This window comes from Somniosus microcephalus, chromosome 23, assembly GCF_052327205.1.
Source record: "Somniosus microcephalus isolate GS21.2 chromosome 23, FLI_Smic_1.0, whole genome shotgun sequence".
In the NCBI taxonomy this organism is placed as follows: Eukaryota; Metazoa; Chordata; class Chondrichthyes; order Squaliformes; family Somniosidae; genus Somniosus; species Somniosus microcephalus.
Genome location: NC_141009.1, coordinates 57771413 through 57788871, shown reverse-complemented (window position 1 = coordinate 57788871; position 17459 = coordinate 57771413). Strand labels below are relative to the sequence as shown.

Genomic DNA, 17459 nt, shown 5'->3' with positions numbered 1-17459 from the left:
CAGGCTTTTATTAACAAGAGAATGAAGGTGTGCCTCGAGTGGTCGACCAGTCCAGAATACAGAGGGACTGTGGAGCAGTCACCTTTATACCTGGACTCGTGAGAGGAGTCAGCCGAGGCATGTACAGACATGTACACAGTGGAATACAAACACTCATACAGGCAGGTATAACAGTGGTTTACCACACTCATCTGCTGCTGAAACCCTCATCCCTGCCTTTGTCACCTCTAGACTTGATATTCCAACGCACTCCTGGCCGGCCTCCCATCTTCCACCCGACATAAACTTGTGCTCATCCAAAACTCTACTGCCCGTATCTTAACTCGCTCCAAATCTCGTTCACCTATCACCCCAGTGCTCACTGACCTTCACTGGCCCCCGGTCCGACAATGCTTCAATTTTAAAATTCTCATCCTTGTTTTCAAATCCCTCCATGGCCTCGCCCCTCCCTATCTCTGTAGCCTCTTCCAGCCCTACAAGCAATCAAGATCTCTGCGCTCATCCACATCCCCGATTTTAACTGCCCCACCATAGGCGGCCGTGCCTTCAGCTGTCTTGGCCCTAAGCTCTGGAATTCCTTCCCTAAACCTCTCCGTCTCTCTCTCCTCTCTTAAGATGCTCTTTAAAACCTACCTCTTTGATCAAGCTTTTGGTCACCTGTCCTGATACCGCCTTCTGTGGCTCAGTTTCAAAAATGTTTTTTATTGATATCGCTCTTATTAAGCGCCTTGGGATGTTTTACTACGTTAAGTGCGCTACATAAATTTGAATTGTTGTTGTTCTCAATTTATAATATCCTTATAATATTAAATTCTGCATTTTTGTCCAGTGTCAGCAGAGTTTGTGTTTGTTGTTATTTTCATGGAATGAAATGGTGTCTCATTGAATTAGAGTACTTTTCAGTTTGACTTCTGTCAAGACAGGAGAACACATACGACGACACGTGCAAGATTACAGTAGTTGGTCTCCGCAACTAGGGTTTTATGTAACGATCCCTGGATCAGGTTGTCGTCTAACTAGATATTAGGCAGAAAAAAGTGCACTCCGGATATTATGACACGTGAGGTCCACTTACAGGATACACGCACCAAGCCCCGTTCACCCCTCACCCCTGTGCTCACTGCCCGTGTCCTAACTCACACCAAGCCCCGTTCACCCCTCACCCCTGTGCTCACTGTCCGTGTCCTAACTCACACCAAGCCCCGTTCACCCCGCACCCCTGTGCTCACTGTCCGTGTCCTAACTCACACCAAGCCCCGTTCACCCCTCACCCCTGTGCTCACTGTCCGTGTCCTAACTCACACCAAGCCCCGTTCACCCCGCACCCCTGTGCTCACTGTCCGTGTCCTAACTCACACCAAGCCCCGTTCACCCCTCACCCCTGTGCTCACTGACCTACACTGGTTCCCGGTCTGGCAACGCCTCGATTTTAAAATTCTCTGCTTGTTTTCAAATCCCTCCATGGCCTCGTCCCTCCCTCCTGATTTTCATCGCCCCACCGTGGCTTCAGTTGCTTAGGCCCTAAGCACTGGAATTCACTCCCTAAACCTCTCCGCCTCTCTCTCCTCCTTTACGTCACTCCTTAAAACCTACCATCACATTTCCTAATATCTACTTATGTGGCTAGGTGTCAAATTTTTGTCTGATAAAGATTCCAAGGTGCTTCACAGAAGCGTTACTACGTTAAAGGTGCTATATAAATGCAAGTTGTTGTTGATATAGGACTCAAGAGAATATCTAGTGCAAATCCCCAAAATCTGGTAACTAAGAACCTAAAGGCTGAGTATCATTCTGGTTGCCCTCCTGGGCATCCTCTTTATATAAGGCGAGTATAAAGTGCTCTTTGTTTATACTCATGTGGTTAACACTAGGCCTCCCCCAGGATCCATAGCCTTTATTGAGCACCTCTGCATGGTATAAACATGCCTGGAGTATACAGGAGTATGTAATTAAGGGAATGAGGAGCGAGATTAGGAGAATTGTTCTTTTACACAGAGCATGGAATGCTTTGCTACAGGGTATATTTGAAGCAGAGAGCACCGCATTTTTTAAGGGGAATGAAGTGTATAACAAATATAAAAATGTATAAAAAAGTGTATAAATATTTAAAGCACAGGAAGATATAGGGTTCTGAGGAAAGAGTAGGGCAGTGGGTTAAGTTACAGGTTGCTCTATGGGCTGAATGGACTCCTTCTGTGCCATAAATGTCTATGGCTCTATCTTCTCATCAGTCTCTCTTATCGTCCGAGAGAAAGATTGACAACACATCAGCAAGACAGAAATACACACAGGAAAAGAGATGGCAGTACTGTAAGAAGGCAACACAGAGAGAGATAAAGAGAAAATACAACAGCAACAAAGATGGATGCAGAAACACAGTGAAACAGCAATGCAAAAGAGGTGCAGAGAAAGATGCACAGAGATAGTGAGAGCAAGGGTTGACAACTCTAGCTGGGCGTATTCCTGGAGGCTTAGTCACATGACCCACCCGGTCAAACAGCCTTTCCCCCTACACCCCCGTCTCCAATATTTTTATAATAACTAATAAACGAAAGTGAAGAAAATGGAAAAAACCCCCACAATTTTCTTCATGCTGCAAAATGAGTTTTCTCCCGGGTTGCTCGCAGCAGCGTACGGGAGATTAATCTTCAATTCCTGGGGACTCCGGGAGGGTTAGCGCCACTTGTCGTGAGGCAAGGCAGAGAAAGAATGCTGGTTTTCATTCTCGTTCTCCTGTATTTCACATAGAATGATATAGCACAGGAGGCCATTCGGCCCATCGTTCCCGTGCCGGCTCTTTGAAAGAGCTCTCCAATTAGTCCCACTCCCCCGCTCTTTCCCCAGAGCCCTGCAAATTTCTCCTTTTCAAGTATGTATCCAATTATCTTTTGAAAGTTCTTATTGAATCTGCTTTCACCACCCTTTCAGGCAATGCATTCCAGATCAGAACTCGCTGAGTTAAAAACAAAATTCTCATCTCGCCCTTTTGTCAATTACCTTCAATCTGTGTCCTCTGGTTACTGACCCTTCTGCCACTGGAAACAATTTCTCCCTATGTACTCTATCAAAACCCCTCACAATTATGAACACCTCTACTAAATCTCCCCTTAACCTTCTCTGTTCTAAGGAGAACAGCCCCAGCTTCTCTAGTCCCTCATCATAGAGTCATAGAGTAATACAGCACAGATAGAGGCCCTTCGGCCCATCGTGTCCATGCCGGCCATCAAGCCCTGTCTAATCTAATCCCATATTCCAGCATTTGGCCCGTAGCCTTGTATGCTATGGCATTTCAAATGCTCATCCAAATGCTTCTTAAATGTTGTGAGGGTTTCTGCCTCCACAACCCTTTCAGGCAGTGAGTTCCAGACTCCAACCACCCTCTGGGTGAAAAAGTTCTTTCTCAAATCCCCTCTAAACCTCCCTCCCTTTACCTTGAATCTATGCCCCCTAGTTATTGACCCCTCTACTAAGGGGAAAAGCTCCTCAGCATCCATCCTATCTATGCCCCTCACAATTTGGTACCAGTGCAGTACATCTCCTCTGCAAGACCTCGACATACTTCTTGAAGTGTGGTGCCCAGAACAGGACACAATACTCCAGCTGAGGTCGAACCAGGGTTTTGTGCACTTTAGAGGAATGATCATCCCACCCACAGAGGGCGAAGGAGTGTATTTCCATGAGTACTTTATACAGAAGTAGTGCATCCTGCATCGCTCCCTGCAGTCCTTGTTTGTGGTTATTTGCAGCTGCTTCCTGACTTGCTGGGCAAGTCTGTGTGCATTACTCTGCTTTCAGTGGTGGCGTTTGCAAAGACCCGCTCAGTCCCTCAATCAGAACGCTGTCTGCAGGTATTTCTTAGGATTTGCTACGCTTACAGAGATATTGATGTAACCAGGTCATTTTTATTTTAGTGCTAGATTTGCTCCTTCACTGTCTGCATTTCCCCCCCACAGATCTTTAACACAGGGATCAGTGCGATGAAGGTAATTTTTGCATTCCTCGTTTGTTTGGGATGTGGTTCCACGTCTCGAGTGGGTAAGGGGAAGACATTCCACATTCAGACGCCAAACGCCAAGAACCCGCAGCTGGTAGGTCCTTTTATTTCTCTGCAGTCAAGGCAGTCAGCATGGTTTGCTGTTTCAGGACAAGAACCTGTATTTATATAGCGCCTTTAACGTCGTAAAACGTCCCAAGGTGCTTCACAGGAGCGTTATCAAACAAAATTTGACTCCGAGCCAGATAAGGAGAAATTAGGGCAGGCGACGGTCACAGAGGTAGGTTTTAAGGAGCATCTTAAAGGAGGAAAGAGAGGTACAGAGGCAGAGAGATTTAGGAGGGGAATTCCAGAGCTTAGGGCTCAGGCAGCTGAAGGCACGGCCGCCAATGGTTGTGTGAATAAAATGTGTTTTGGATGATGTTGCCGAGGGGCAGCATGTAGATGCGAAATAGGAGGGGGCCAAGGATAGATCCTTGGGGGACACCAGAGGTAACGATGCGGGAGTTGGAAGAGAAGCCATTGCAGGTGATTCTCTGGCTACGATTAGATAGATAAGAATGGAACAGGCGCGTGCAGTCCCACACAGCTGGACGACGGTGGAGAGGCGTTGGAGGAGAATGGAGTGGTCAACCTGCAGACAGGTTGAGAAGGACGAGGAGGGATAGTTTACCTTTGTCACAGTCACAAAGGATGTCATTTGTGACTTTGATGAGAGCCGTTACGGTATTGTGTCAAGGACGGAAACCTGATTGGAGGGATTCGAACACGGAGTTCCGGGAAAGATGGGTACGGATTTGGGAGGCGACAACACGTTCAAGGACTTTGGAGAGCAAAGGGAGGTTGGAGATGGGGCGGTAGTTTGCAAGAACGGAGGGGTAAGGATTTTTTTTTGAGGAGAGGGGTGATGACGGCAGGTTCGAAGGAGAGGGGGACAGTACCTGAGGAGAGAGAACCGTCAGCTATCATGGGAGCCAGAAAAGGGTGGTCAGCAGTTTAGTGGGAATAGGGTCAAGGGAGCAGGAAGTCGGCCTCCTGGACAAGATCAGCGCAGAGAGAGCATGAGGGGAGATCGGAGAGAAACTGAGGAAAGATGTGAGTTCAGGGCTAGGGCGGGGGGGACCTTAGAGGAATTTTGGCCCGGTGGGCATGGGGAGGAAGGGAAGTGGCAGAGGCAGCTGATCGGATGATCTCAATCTTAGAGACAAAGAAGTCCATGAGCTCCTCGCACTTGTTGTTGGAGACGAGGATAGAGGAGACAGGGGAGAGGGGTCTAAGAAGACGGTTTGCAGTAGAGAAAAGCAGCATGGGGTTATCTTTGCATTCCAGAATGATCCTGGAATAGTGAGCAGTTTTGGCAGACGAGAGCAGGACCCGATAATGTGTTACGTGGTCCAGCCAGATCTGGCGGTGAATGGCTAAACCAGTTGTCCGCCATATCCGTTCAAGTCTGCGTCCCTTGGACTTAAGGGAGCGAAGATGAGGGCCGTACCAGGGTGAGAGAGAGTACTGGTTTTAATAAGGGCTAGCGCATCAAAGGTGGTGGTGAGGGTGTGGTTGAGCAGATCAGTAGCTGCAGAAGTATCATGGTGAATGGAGGGCCAGAGGCTGGACAGTTGGGATTTCATAAATGCAGTTGTAAGTGAGTTGGGAGAGTTTTTTTTCCCAGGGGCGGACACAGAAGGAAGTAGAGTTGGTGGGGGGTGGGGCAATGGGGATGTGGGTGGAGAGCGATACGAGGAAGTGGTCAGAGACGGCCTGACTAATGCGATTGACACGATGGGAGTAGCGAGGCCACAAGAGATGGCAAGGTCGAGGGGGTGGCCGTGAATATGGGTTGGGGAGTTTACATGGAGGGAGAGATTAAAGGAGGATAGGAAGGTAGTAAACTCAGAGGAGAGAGAGCATGATGAATTGAGATGGAGGTTGAAATCACCGAGGATGAGAAGTCGCTCGGTGCAGAGGCTGAGGGAGGAGAACAGTGAAGATATCTCGGTGATAACATTTTTATAGTCCTTGGGTGGGCGGTAGAGTGCGAGAATTTTAAATGAGAGGTGAGAGGGGTGGAATAAGGTGAGAAGCTCAAAGGAGGAGAAAGTGCCTGAGGAGTAGGGGGACAAACCAAGGTGTGATTTGGTGATGAGAGCCACACCACCACCACCACGGCCAGGGTGGGGCAAGTGGTGGAAGGTATAACCAGGCGGGGAGGCTTCATTTAGGGGTAAGTGTCATCACCCCTCAGCCAGGTTTCCGTCGAGGCCGTGACGTCGATGCAATCATGTATGATAAGCTCATCGATGGCAAGTGCCTTGTTCACAAGTGAACGGACATTCTGGAGGGAGATGCGGAGAGGGGGCACTGATAGCTGATCGACTGCCAAGAGTTCACAGGGTCAGCGCTGGGAGGGACGAGTTGGACGGGGAGGAGATTGTCAAAATTAGCCCCCAGCGGACGCGCTGGGCGGGAAGATTGGCGAGAGAGTAGGATGGGGTTGCTGCTTGTGAGGAGGCAGCGACGAGTGCCACAGTGGATCCTACGGAGGATGTCACGAGAGGCACAGAGGGAAGCTGTGGGCTTATCTAAGAGGGAGTGAAGCCTGGGACGGCGGCAGGAGAGTAGGAAGGTCGAAGAGTAATGAAACATTGGGGTAGGGATTTGGGAGGGCAGTGTATCCGAGAGAGGAGAAATGTAAGGAGGCATGACGACAAGAGAGAGCGGTCAGGGAGGGATAGAGAGAAAAGAAAAAGGACAAAAAAAAGTAGAAATAGAAGTGATCGACTCAGATCTGGAGCGGCAGCCAAAATGTGTGCGCGAATGGACATAGGGAAAACTCAAGTTACATAAGCCTGGTTATGTAGCAATTGTTAGGATACATATTTCCTTGTAGTAACAGATAGGAGACAATAGGAGGGTGATCAGAGGTCCCGTGGAGGGATAAAGTTGATGTAGGTAGGGCGGAGTCAGCATGGAGCAGCGACAAACTGTTGTCCAAGTTCAGAGACAGATATAGCGGGCGAGTGAAATCCAGAAGCTATTTGAAGGGTAGAGAATTGGAGGATGGAGGTATTTGCCGTGGGAATGAGGATCCAGGAGATGTGCAGAATTGGTTGCGGGGGGAGAAAGATGACGGCGAAGTTGAAAGTCACCGTAGATCAGAAGCGGCGGAGAAATGTAAACCACTAGCCAGAAACCAGCAAAGCTGGAAAATCAGGAGGAGTCAGCCAATCACAGGCTCAGCAGAGAACAGCAGCGATGGGGGAAGGACGGGAACCGACCAATTACTTTAAATTTTAGCAGCGGAACAGCAAATCAGAGACACAGCAGATGAGTCTTACGGTGTAGTCCAGTTCAGAAGCGTAGTCTTGATGTCCAGAGCAGTCCAAGAATTCGGAAGCCAAATTTGAGGAGAGATCCAGCAGCTCAGTGAGTGAAGCAGAGAGCAGGCATAGGGGGTTGGGGGATGGGTAATGGCGGTTTAAAATAGCAGTTAACTTGTAGTTAGGGTTAAAATGCGCCAACTAAGAGAGTCTGGGGAACTTGAACAGTGGAAGTGAGGAGATTTGGGAAAGGGCAAAGGATGGCAGCAGCTTCCCATGGAGAGAGATGAAGCAATGAGGAGCTCCCTATGGAACTGCCAGCCTAGGAGCAGCCAGCTTGATCCAAGCGTGAGGGGCAGTACTGAGGGAGTGCTGCACTGTCGGAGGGGCAGTACTGAGGGAGTGCTGCACTGTTGGAGGAGCAATACTGAGGGAGTGCTGCACTGTCGGAGGGGCAGTACTGAGGGAGGGCTGCACTGTCGGAGGGGCAGTACTGAGGGAGTGCTGCACTGTCGGAGAATCAGTACTGAGGGAGTACTGTACTGTTGGAGGAGTAATACTGAGGGAGTGCTGCACTGTTGTAGGGGCAGTACTGAGGGAGGGCTGCACTGTTGTAGGGGCAGTACTGAGGGAGTGCTGCACTGTTGTAGGGGCAGTACTGAGGGAGTGCTGCACTGTTGGAGGGGCAGTACTGAGGGAGTGCTGCACTGTCAGAGGATCAGTACTGAGGGAGTGCTGCACTGTCGTAGGGGCAGTACTGAGGGAGTGCTGCACTGTCGTAGGGGCAGTACTGAGGGAGTGCTGCACTGTCGGAGGATCAGTACTGAGGGAGTGCTGCACTGTCGTAGGGGCAGTACTGAGGGAGTGCTGCACTGTCGGAGGATCAGTACTGAGGGAGTGCTGCACTGTCGTAGGAGCAATACTGAGGGAGTGCTGCACTGTCGGAGGATCAGTACTGAGGGAGTGCTGCACTGTCGTAGGGGCAGTACTGAGGGAGTGCTGCACTGTTGGAGGGGCAGTACTGAGGGAGTGCTGCACTGTTGGAGGGACAGTACTGAGGGAGTGTTGCACTGTTGGAGGGGCAGTACTGAGGGAGTGCTGCACTGTTGTAGGATCAGTACTGAGGGAGTGCTGCACTGTTGTAGGGGCAGTACTGAGGGGAGCTGCACTGTTGTAGAGGCAGTACTGAGGGAGAGCTGCACTGTTGTAGGGGCAGTACTGAGGGAGAGCTGCACTGTTGTAGGGGCAGTACTGAGGGAGAGCTGCACTGTTGTAGGGGCAGTACTGAGGGAGAGCTGCACTGTTGTAGGGGCAGTACTGAGGGAGAGCTGCACTGTCGGAGGTGCCGTTTTTCAAATGCGACGTTAAACCGAGGCCCCATCTGCCCTCTCGGATGGATGTAAAAGATCCATGGTATTATACGGGAAGAGCTGGTGTCCTGGCCAATATTAATCCCTCAACCAACATCACAATGACCAGATAATCTGTTTTTAATCAGATTGCTGTTTGTTGGAGCTTGCTGTGTGCCTATTGGCTGCCATGTTTCCCTACATTACAACAGTTCTAAAAGTAATTAATTAGCTGTAAAGCACTTTGGGACATCCTGAAGTTGTGAAAGGCGCTATAGAAATGCAAGTTCTTTGTTTCCATGTGAAAAACGCTCTGGCCTGCTGTGTGCTCCGGTATCAAGGTGCACCGAGGTGTTGATCGAATGTAAATAGTGGTTCAGATCAGAGAATGACTCAACCTGCCCATTGACACTCTGTGCGGTGAGCGTGTTCAAGGGCGGCAGATACCTGTCCACCTCTCGCACACATCACACTCTTTCCTGTTTTTCAGATTGCGTATCATGCCACCTTCTCCTGGGCTAATTGTGGGAGTGAGAAGGAACCGGCAGTCCTCAAGGCTCTTTCAATCCAACCCGATCCAATCAGTATTCCTGGTGATCTACAAGCCAACGCTGCAGGTTCCTCCGCAGTTACCCTTGCAGCACCTTTAACGGTAAGAATCACTCGTACACCCTGCACCCAGTAGAATCACTCCTACACCCTACACCCAGTAGAATCACTCCTACACCCAGTAGAATCACTCCTACACCCTGCACCCAGTAGAATCACTCGTACACCCTACACCCAGTAGAATCACTCCTACACCCTACACCCAGTAGAATCACTCCTACACCCAGTAGAATCACTCCTACACCCTACACCCAGTAGAATCACTCCTACACCCTGCACCCAGTAGAATCACTCGTACACCCTACACCCAGTAGAATCACTCCTACACCCTACACCCAGTAGAATCACTCCTACACCCTGCACCCAGTAGAATCGCTCCTACACCCTGTAGAATCACTCCTACACCCTACACCCAGTAGAATCACTCCTACACCCTACACCCAGCAGAATCACTCCTACACCCTACACCCAGTAGAATCACTCCTACACCCTACACCCAGTAGAATCACTCCTACACCCTACACCCAGTAGAATCGCTCCTACACCCTACACCCAGTAGAATCACTCCTACACCCAGTAGAATCACTCCTACACCCTACACCCAGTAGAATCACTCCTACACCCTACACCCAGTAGAATCGCTCCTACACCCTACACCCAGTAGAATCACTCCTACACCCTACACCCAGTAGAATCACTCCTACACCCTACACCCAGCAGAATCACTCCTACACCCTACACCCAGTAGAATCGCTCCTACACCCTACACCCAGTAGAATCACTCCTACACCCTACACCCAGTAGAATCGCTCCTACACCCTACACCCAGTAGAATCGCTCCTACACCCAGTAGAATCACTCCTACACCCTACACCCAGTAGAATCACTCCTACACCCGGTGGTGATATATGTCCAGGTCAGGATGGTGTGTGACTTGGAGGGGAACTTGCAGGTTGTGGTGTTCCCATGCACCTGTTGCCCTTGTCCTTCTAGGTGGTGGAGCTTGTGGGTTTGGGAGGAGCTGCCAAAGAAGCCTTGGTGAGTTGCTGCTTTGCTTCCTGTAGATAGGACACACTGCAGCCACGGAGCGCCACTATTGGAGGGCGTGGATGGGCTGCTGACCAAGCAGACTGCTTTGCCCTGGATGGTGTCGAGCTTCTTGAGGGTTGGAGCTGCACCAATCCAAGCAAGTGGCGAGTATTCCATCACACTCCTGACTTGTGCCTTGTAGGTCATTGGGGTGTTAGGTGAGCCACTCGCTGCAGAATACCCAGCCTCTGGCCTGCTCTTGTAGCCACGGCATTTATATGGTCTGATCTAGTTGAGTTTCTGGTCAATGGTGACCGCCAGGATGTTGATGGTGGGGGACTTGCCGATGGTGATGCCATTGAATGTTAAGGGGAGGTGGTTAGAGACTCGCTCTAGTAAAGACCCGGTGACGGAATTCTGCTTCTTCATCAGTTCTGCATCCTTGTTCTGTCTCCGCCCCTGCCTCAGGTCATCTGCTGCTGAAACCCTCATCCGGGCCTTTGGTACCTCCAGACTCGACTATTCCAACACTCTCTTGTCCAGCCTCCCACCTTCCACCCTCCGTAAACTTGAGCTCATCCAAAACTCGGCTGCCCGTATCCTAACTCGCACCAAGTCCCGTTCACCCATCACCCCTGTGCTTGCTGACTTACATTGGCTCCTGGTCAAGCAACGACTCGATTTTAAAAATTCTCATCCTTTTTTTCAAATCCCTCCATGGCCTCGCCCCTCCCTATCTCTGTAACCGCCTTCAGCCCCACAACCCTCCAAGATATCTGCGCTCCTCCAATTCTGGCCTCTTGTGCATCCCTGATTTTCATCGTTCCACCACTGGTGGTGGGCCTTCAGCGGCTGAGGCCCTAAGCAGTAGAATTTCCTCCCTAAACCTCTCCGCCCCGCTCTCCTCCTTTTAAGACACTCCTTAAAACCTACTTATTTGACCCTGACCTAATACCTCATGTGGCTCGGTGTCAAATTTTATCTGATAACGCTCCTGTGAAGCCCCTTAGGACATTTTACTATGTTAGACGCTATATAAATGCAAGTTGTTGTTGCTTGACAGGTTAATATAACGCTGGATAAGGAAGTTGCTGGAATTTGGTTGAGAATTCCGTGTGTTGATGAAATCGGAAGTTGCGTTTACGACGATGTCTGTCAGCTGCTGGACGAGGTGATCCCACCTGGACAAAACTGCCCGGAACCGTTGTTTACGTACGGACTCCCTTGTCACTGTCCTTTCAAAGCGGTAAGGCGGTCTTCAGCCTACCACACGCAAAGTAACAGCGCACGCCATAATCTAAGTCCTGGGATCAGCCGTACGTGTACGGGAACTGCGATCATTTATATGGCTGCTGTTGCTACATTACCTGAGGGATTCGAAAAATGAATCCCCGATTTCACCATCACCTGTCTCCTGCCCTCAAACACGAGCTGTGCAGTGTCAGGTGGGAATGGATTTTACCCAAGTGTGCTGTGTACACGTCCAGGAGCTGAGGCACACATAAGCTGTATAGTATTGGATGGGAGTGGATTGCTCCCTTTTACTCTGGGTGCTGTACATGTAGAGGAGCTGGCACTCAGATATGCAAGCTCTACACAATTGGATGGGAGTGAATGTTTGCCTTTTACCAAGTGTACTGTACATGGCCAGGAGCTGGCACACGCACACACGAGCCGTACAGTACCAGATGGGAGCACATCTTTCACTTTTGCCCAGTGTGTACTGTACAGAAGCTGACACTTTTTATTTTGTAGGTAAAACTCCCTCTTTTTCAAGGTATTTTCACACCGTCTCCTTTTTCAGGGGAGGATCTCTCTGCACCAGCCCCAGTGGCCTGTCTATCCCAGGCCTCCACGGTGCTGCTCTGAAAGTGACGACTAACAGCAGAACAAGACCGGCCTGCAGTGACTCTCTCTCCCATTGGCCTCCCCTCGCCATGAGGGAGAGACCAAGCCTGCAGCTCCTCGCAACAGCTGAGCTGAGATTAGGAGCTCAGTGCTGAGGTTAGTGGCCATGAACCATCTCTGGAGCCGAACTGGTGTAAGCAGTGAGGGACACATGAAGAACCAGGTCCAGCTCATTCCCCAAGTTTACACGTAGCCACCTAGCTCACACGTCAAGAACAGGCCATTCAGCCCGTCTGCTTCCATGCACCGTGTATGATCTACCTTAGGATGACCGGTGTCTCACCTGCTTAATCCCGAGGGTAAATTCTGTAGAATTACTCCCCGAGCCCCAAAGCTCGTCAAACGAAGCTGCGTTGATGGGCATTAACGGATGGCTAGATTTTTAATTCGCCGGCCAGGCATGAAGCTGCCGTTGCGGATCAGCCACTCGTTGTAGAAACTGACCGGTTTTCATTTCCGTTGAAATCGATTAGAAATGAAAAATCGGGCCCTTTCTGTAACAGACGGTTTTAAGCTCGGGCGACAAGTTGAAAAATCGATCTCCGAATGTTTCCTGAAGAAACATGAGTCCCGATGGTGGAGGCCCTCGATAATGAGCAGGTTAAGAATTGCTCTGGTCACTGTGTGCAGCAATGTCCTAAATCTGTTCACTCTTTTAATACATATTTGATGTTTCACTAAGAGAGGAAATCTTCACAAAAGCACTTGGAACACCACCACAAACGGCAACCAGAGCAATTACAGAATCACAGACCTCACGCTGCCCATTGTGCCTCTGCTGGCTCTATATCTCCTGTAATCTCATTTCCTGCTCTTCCCCCCTTTCATGTGTTTTCTGTGTGTGTTCAGCTAATTCTCTCTTGTATGCCATGATTGAGTCAGCTTCACCAGAATTCTGACCCCCTGGGAGTGTTGCTCGACCAGAGACAGGTACAGTTGGGTCTCACCAGAACTCTAGAACTACTGAATATCCACCCCAGTGAATGAGGCCCAGCCTGGATTAGTTCCACAGGGTAAGATTCGGCTCTACCTTGCATATTATCCTCATTAAAAATCCATTTTCCATTCCATTAACTCAGTGTAACAGCGGCCAGGATTCTGTCTGATGGCTTGGCTCACGTTTCCCCTTTCTAGGCCCTGGCACTGTCCTGATACCCACGGGCTCTTTCCAGCTTCATTTTCATATAAAACCTGAAAATTTGACAAAAACTTTGTCGCAAATGCAACAAGACAGACCTGCACCCACGAGTACGGTGTTGACCCTTTGACTGGAACACCCACTTTTCTGTAGGTCTAAAAGTGGTGTGGAGGGTGGAATAAAATAACAAAATTCTCTCTCGGAGATTATCTCTCCGGGAGGATGCAGGCAATGGGCTGAAATGTAGTGATAGGGAGCTACTCTTTGTTTGCACATAGACAACTGGATGGTGTAAGCTGTGTTAAAAAAATCTCCACATTGTATCACTCGGGATCGGGCTAATCATGATGAGAAAGGTGACAATACAGGCACATTATCGGGGAGTCGTAGGGTATGTTGTTGGGGTTGTGGCTGTCGGAAAAGTTGATGGAAACAGATCAAGAACAAACATGACTAGATGTTGTGATGGGATGGGCAGGTGTAACATGGGATAGTCCACCTATCGAGGGACCAGAAAGTAAAGCCAGCAACCTTCAGACTGAAAAGGTACACAGAGAGTGAGAGAGATCCCTTGTGAGATATTGTCATTCAGTGCTATTTAACAAAACCATCATCCTGTTAACTGATTAACACCTTTGTTAAGATAGCAGATAAAAGAATTTCATGTGAAAGGAGTCGATGCTTTTAGGTGGGGAGGGGAGGAAGTTGGCAGAAAGAGGAAGGGAAAAAAATGCCAATTTAATGAGGAAGCCAGTATGAGAAAGACTGTCATTAAATCACTGCAAGTAGAAGCTTGAAGCTTCAATTACATGATTGAACATTTCCTGCTTAAATGCCTGTCTCGTAACACTGCTCTCTTTCTTGGTATCTAGGGCGAGTACACTCTGCCACAAACTAACTTCTACATCCCTACTCTCTACCTCCCATATTGGATGACCACCGGCAACTACAAGGTGATGGGAGTCCTGACCAGCAACGAGCAGGAGCTGGCTTGTCTCCAAGTCTCTTTCTCTCTGAAGCCGGAATGATCAGATCCAATCAGTACCCTTCCATTCCAGAAACTGTAGCTTCTCGGAGGCGCAGAACGGGAAATCGTCAACATTGTTTTTAACCTCCGCCCACCTAAGTTATGCCAACCTCAGTGCTGGCTGTCTAGTGTTATTTTGCTTCTCTCTAATAGTAACAGCTGTCCTGCAGCAGTGAAAGCATTGTTTCAGTTCTAAGTTGAATCGGGCATGTCTCCAGCAGTCTGACACTTCCGCCCCCATGAAGAAGAACGATAGTATTTGCCTTTGCATGTCAGCTCTGAAAGGCCTCATCACCAGGCAGTGTTTCATTCAGCAGAGAACTGGGACCGCTGGAAAAATGGCCCAGGAAACTTCTACATTTTTTTTTGTTGTGGACCCAGGAAAAGCAGGAGTGCCCCTCCTGGTCCCCCACTCAAAAAACACTCAGTCTCGCTGCCAGCCGGCTTGAGACCCCCCACCACCCCTCACTCCCCAGACCTGACCTGCCATCCGGCCAGCTCAGCACAGGGGCCGATGGATTCTCCCACCTGCCCACCCACAGCCCGGCCCAGCACAGGGGCCGATGGATTCTCCCGCCTGCCCACCCACAGCCCGGCTCAGCACAGGCGCCGATGGATTTCCCCCGCCTGCCCACCCACAGCCCGGCTCAGCACAGGGGCCGATGGATTTCCCCCGCCTGCCCACCCACAGCCCGGCTCAGCACAGGGGCCGATGGATTCTCCCGCCTGCCCACCCACAGCCCGGCTCAGCACAGGGGCCGATGGATTCTCCCGCCTGCCCACCCACAGCCCGGCTCAGCACAGGGGCCGATGGATTTCCCCCACCTGCCCACCCACAGCCCGGCTCAGCACAGGGGCCGATGGATTTCCCCCGCCTGCCCACCCACAGCCCGGCTCAGCACAGGGGCCGATGGATTTCCCCCGCCTGCCCACCCACAGCCCGGCTCAGCACAGGGGCCGATGGATTCTCCCACCTGCCCACCCACAGCCCGGCCCAGCACAGGGGCCGATGGATTCTCCCGCCTGCCCACCCACAGCCCGGCTCAGCACAGGGGCCGATGGATTTCCCCCGCCTGCCCACCCACAGCCCGGCTCAGCACAGGCGCCGATGGATTCTCCCGCCTGCCCACCCCCAGCCCAGCACAGGGGCCGATGGATTTCCCCCGCCTGCCCACCCACAGCCCGGCGAGCTGCAGCATGTTGACGACGTCAGAATCCGACCGCCTCACGCTGGGCCACCAGGCAGGTAGAGGGCACCCTGCCAACTGTGCACCCGCTTCGGGCAAAACTTGAAGAACAGCCCCCCCCACCCCAGCTGTATCGGATAGATGGGGCTCATGGGGTGCCCAAAGTCTGCGAGCCACGGTTTAAACACCTCTATACAGTCACAGAGCGTCATCCTTACCCGATCAATAAACTGCAACCCCATATAGCATCATACAGCACAGAAGGAGGCCATTTGGCCCATCGTGCCTGTGCCAGCTCTTTGGTGGAGTTATCCAATTAATCCCACCCCCCCTGCTCTTTCCCCAGAGCTCTGTAATTTGTTTCCCTTCAAGTATTTATCCAATTCCCATTTGAAAGTTACTGAATGTGCTTCCACCGCCCTTTCGGACAGTACATTCCAGATCACAACACGCGTTTAAAAATAATTCTCATCTCCCCTCTGGTTCTTTTGCCAATTATCTTAAATCGGTGGCCTCTGGTTACTGACCCTCCTGCCAACGGAAATAGTTTCTCCTTATTTACTGTATCAAAAGCCTTATAATTAGATGTAATTACTCAGCTGGTTGACAGCAAGGCTACGATTACTTCAAACTAACCAGCACTTCAACTGATGCCATAGGACAGTCAGAATCAGACAGATTGCAGCAATACAGGTTATTAGTTGGTGTATTAAAGATAGGATGTATGTTCAAATGGTTAAATACGGCTGCATGTGTCATGTTATTCCTGTGATCGAGGCTGATTCGTACACATTTTTTCTATGATCTGTCTTTCATAGAACATTAGCAACATTTCAGGAGATTTGCAATCCTGCTTTGTAAAGGGGCATCATGAAAGAGTGTCTGCAAAATTATGTTTTGGGGGCGGGGGGGGGGGGTGGAATGGGGAGAGACCCATGCATCAATTTCACTACAATCACATGACACTCCAGTACACAATGATGTATGTCAAGATTTACCTCGTCGCATTCTGTTTGCAAAGAAATGGAAAAAAAAAAATACTTGCTAAATACTTTGTTTCCAAGCAGGTGCCAGAATCTGGACTTTCAATAATGCTTCTGTTTGTAAAATTTTGTGTTGAATTTGTTTTAAATGAATGAAATTAACATGCCTTGCATTCATAAAATAAAAGTTCTGTCTGCCTTTGTGACACTTTCTCTGGATCATTTTCTTTAATGTGACAAGTCCCATCATCCCATCTGTGTCCGAGCACAAAATCCAGGCTGACATCACAGTGCAGCGCCGAGGGAGTGCTGCACTGGCGGAGGTGCCATCTTTCGGATGAGACGTTAAACCGAGGTCCCGTCTGCCCTCTCAGGTGGATTTAATAAATACCATGGCACTATTCAAAGGGAAGGGGAGTTTCTCCCCAGTGTCCTGGCCTGTTTATCTGTACCCTGCCCTCCCAACTCATTTCCTCAAGGGTTTCTGGCAGGATGCCCAAAGAGAAGGATCGGAGGGTGCTGTGCCGCAAGGCAAGGAACACAGGAATTAGTAGATGACAAAAGACCACGGTCTATCTAGTTCGCTTTCTACCATCCTGGCAGTCACATGATACAATGATAATAGTGTTGTTGACTAATCACAGCAATCAATCTCTATCAATTAGTCTACAACAGACCCAGACATGACACGAGGAAAACCCCAGTGGTGGAGAGCTTTGGGATCCATTGGTCCAAATTCACCTGCTCCTCCCAGCTATGCTACACAGACCACGTCATGTCTCAAATACTGTATCACCAAATATTCTTTTCTGACAGAAATCTATCTAATTTGCATTTGAATGAACCGACACTAACGGCTTCCACCATCTCCCGAGGGAGTCTGATCCATAAATTGACCGAGGATGACCTGAAAAGCTA

General features: G+C 49.9%; 1 protein-coding gene across 1 annotated transcript; it reads left to right on the top strand.

Moving 5' to 3' along the window:
• Positions 1-3714: 3714 nt before the first annotated feature.
• On the top strand, positions 3715-16747 carry LOC147101880 (ganglioside GM2 activator-like). The gene is made up of 5 exons (XM_085965896.1): positions 3715-3848; positions 3954-4088; positions 9151-9312; positions 11362-11544; positions 14217-16747. Exons 2-5 carry the CDS (start codon positions 3978-3980, stop codon positions 14370-14372), a joined length of 612 nt encoding a protein of 203 aa, XP_085822022.1. The 5' UTR covers positions 3715-3848; positions 3954-3977; the 3' UTR covers positions 14373-16747.
• Positions 16748-17459: the final 712 nt, after the last annotated feature.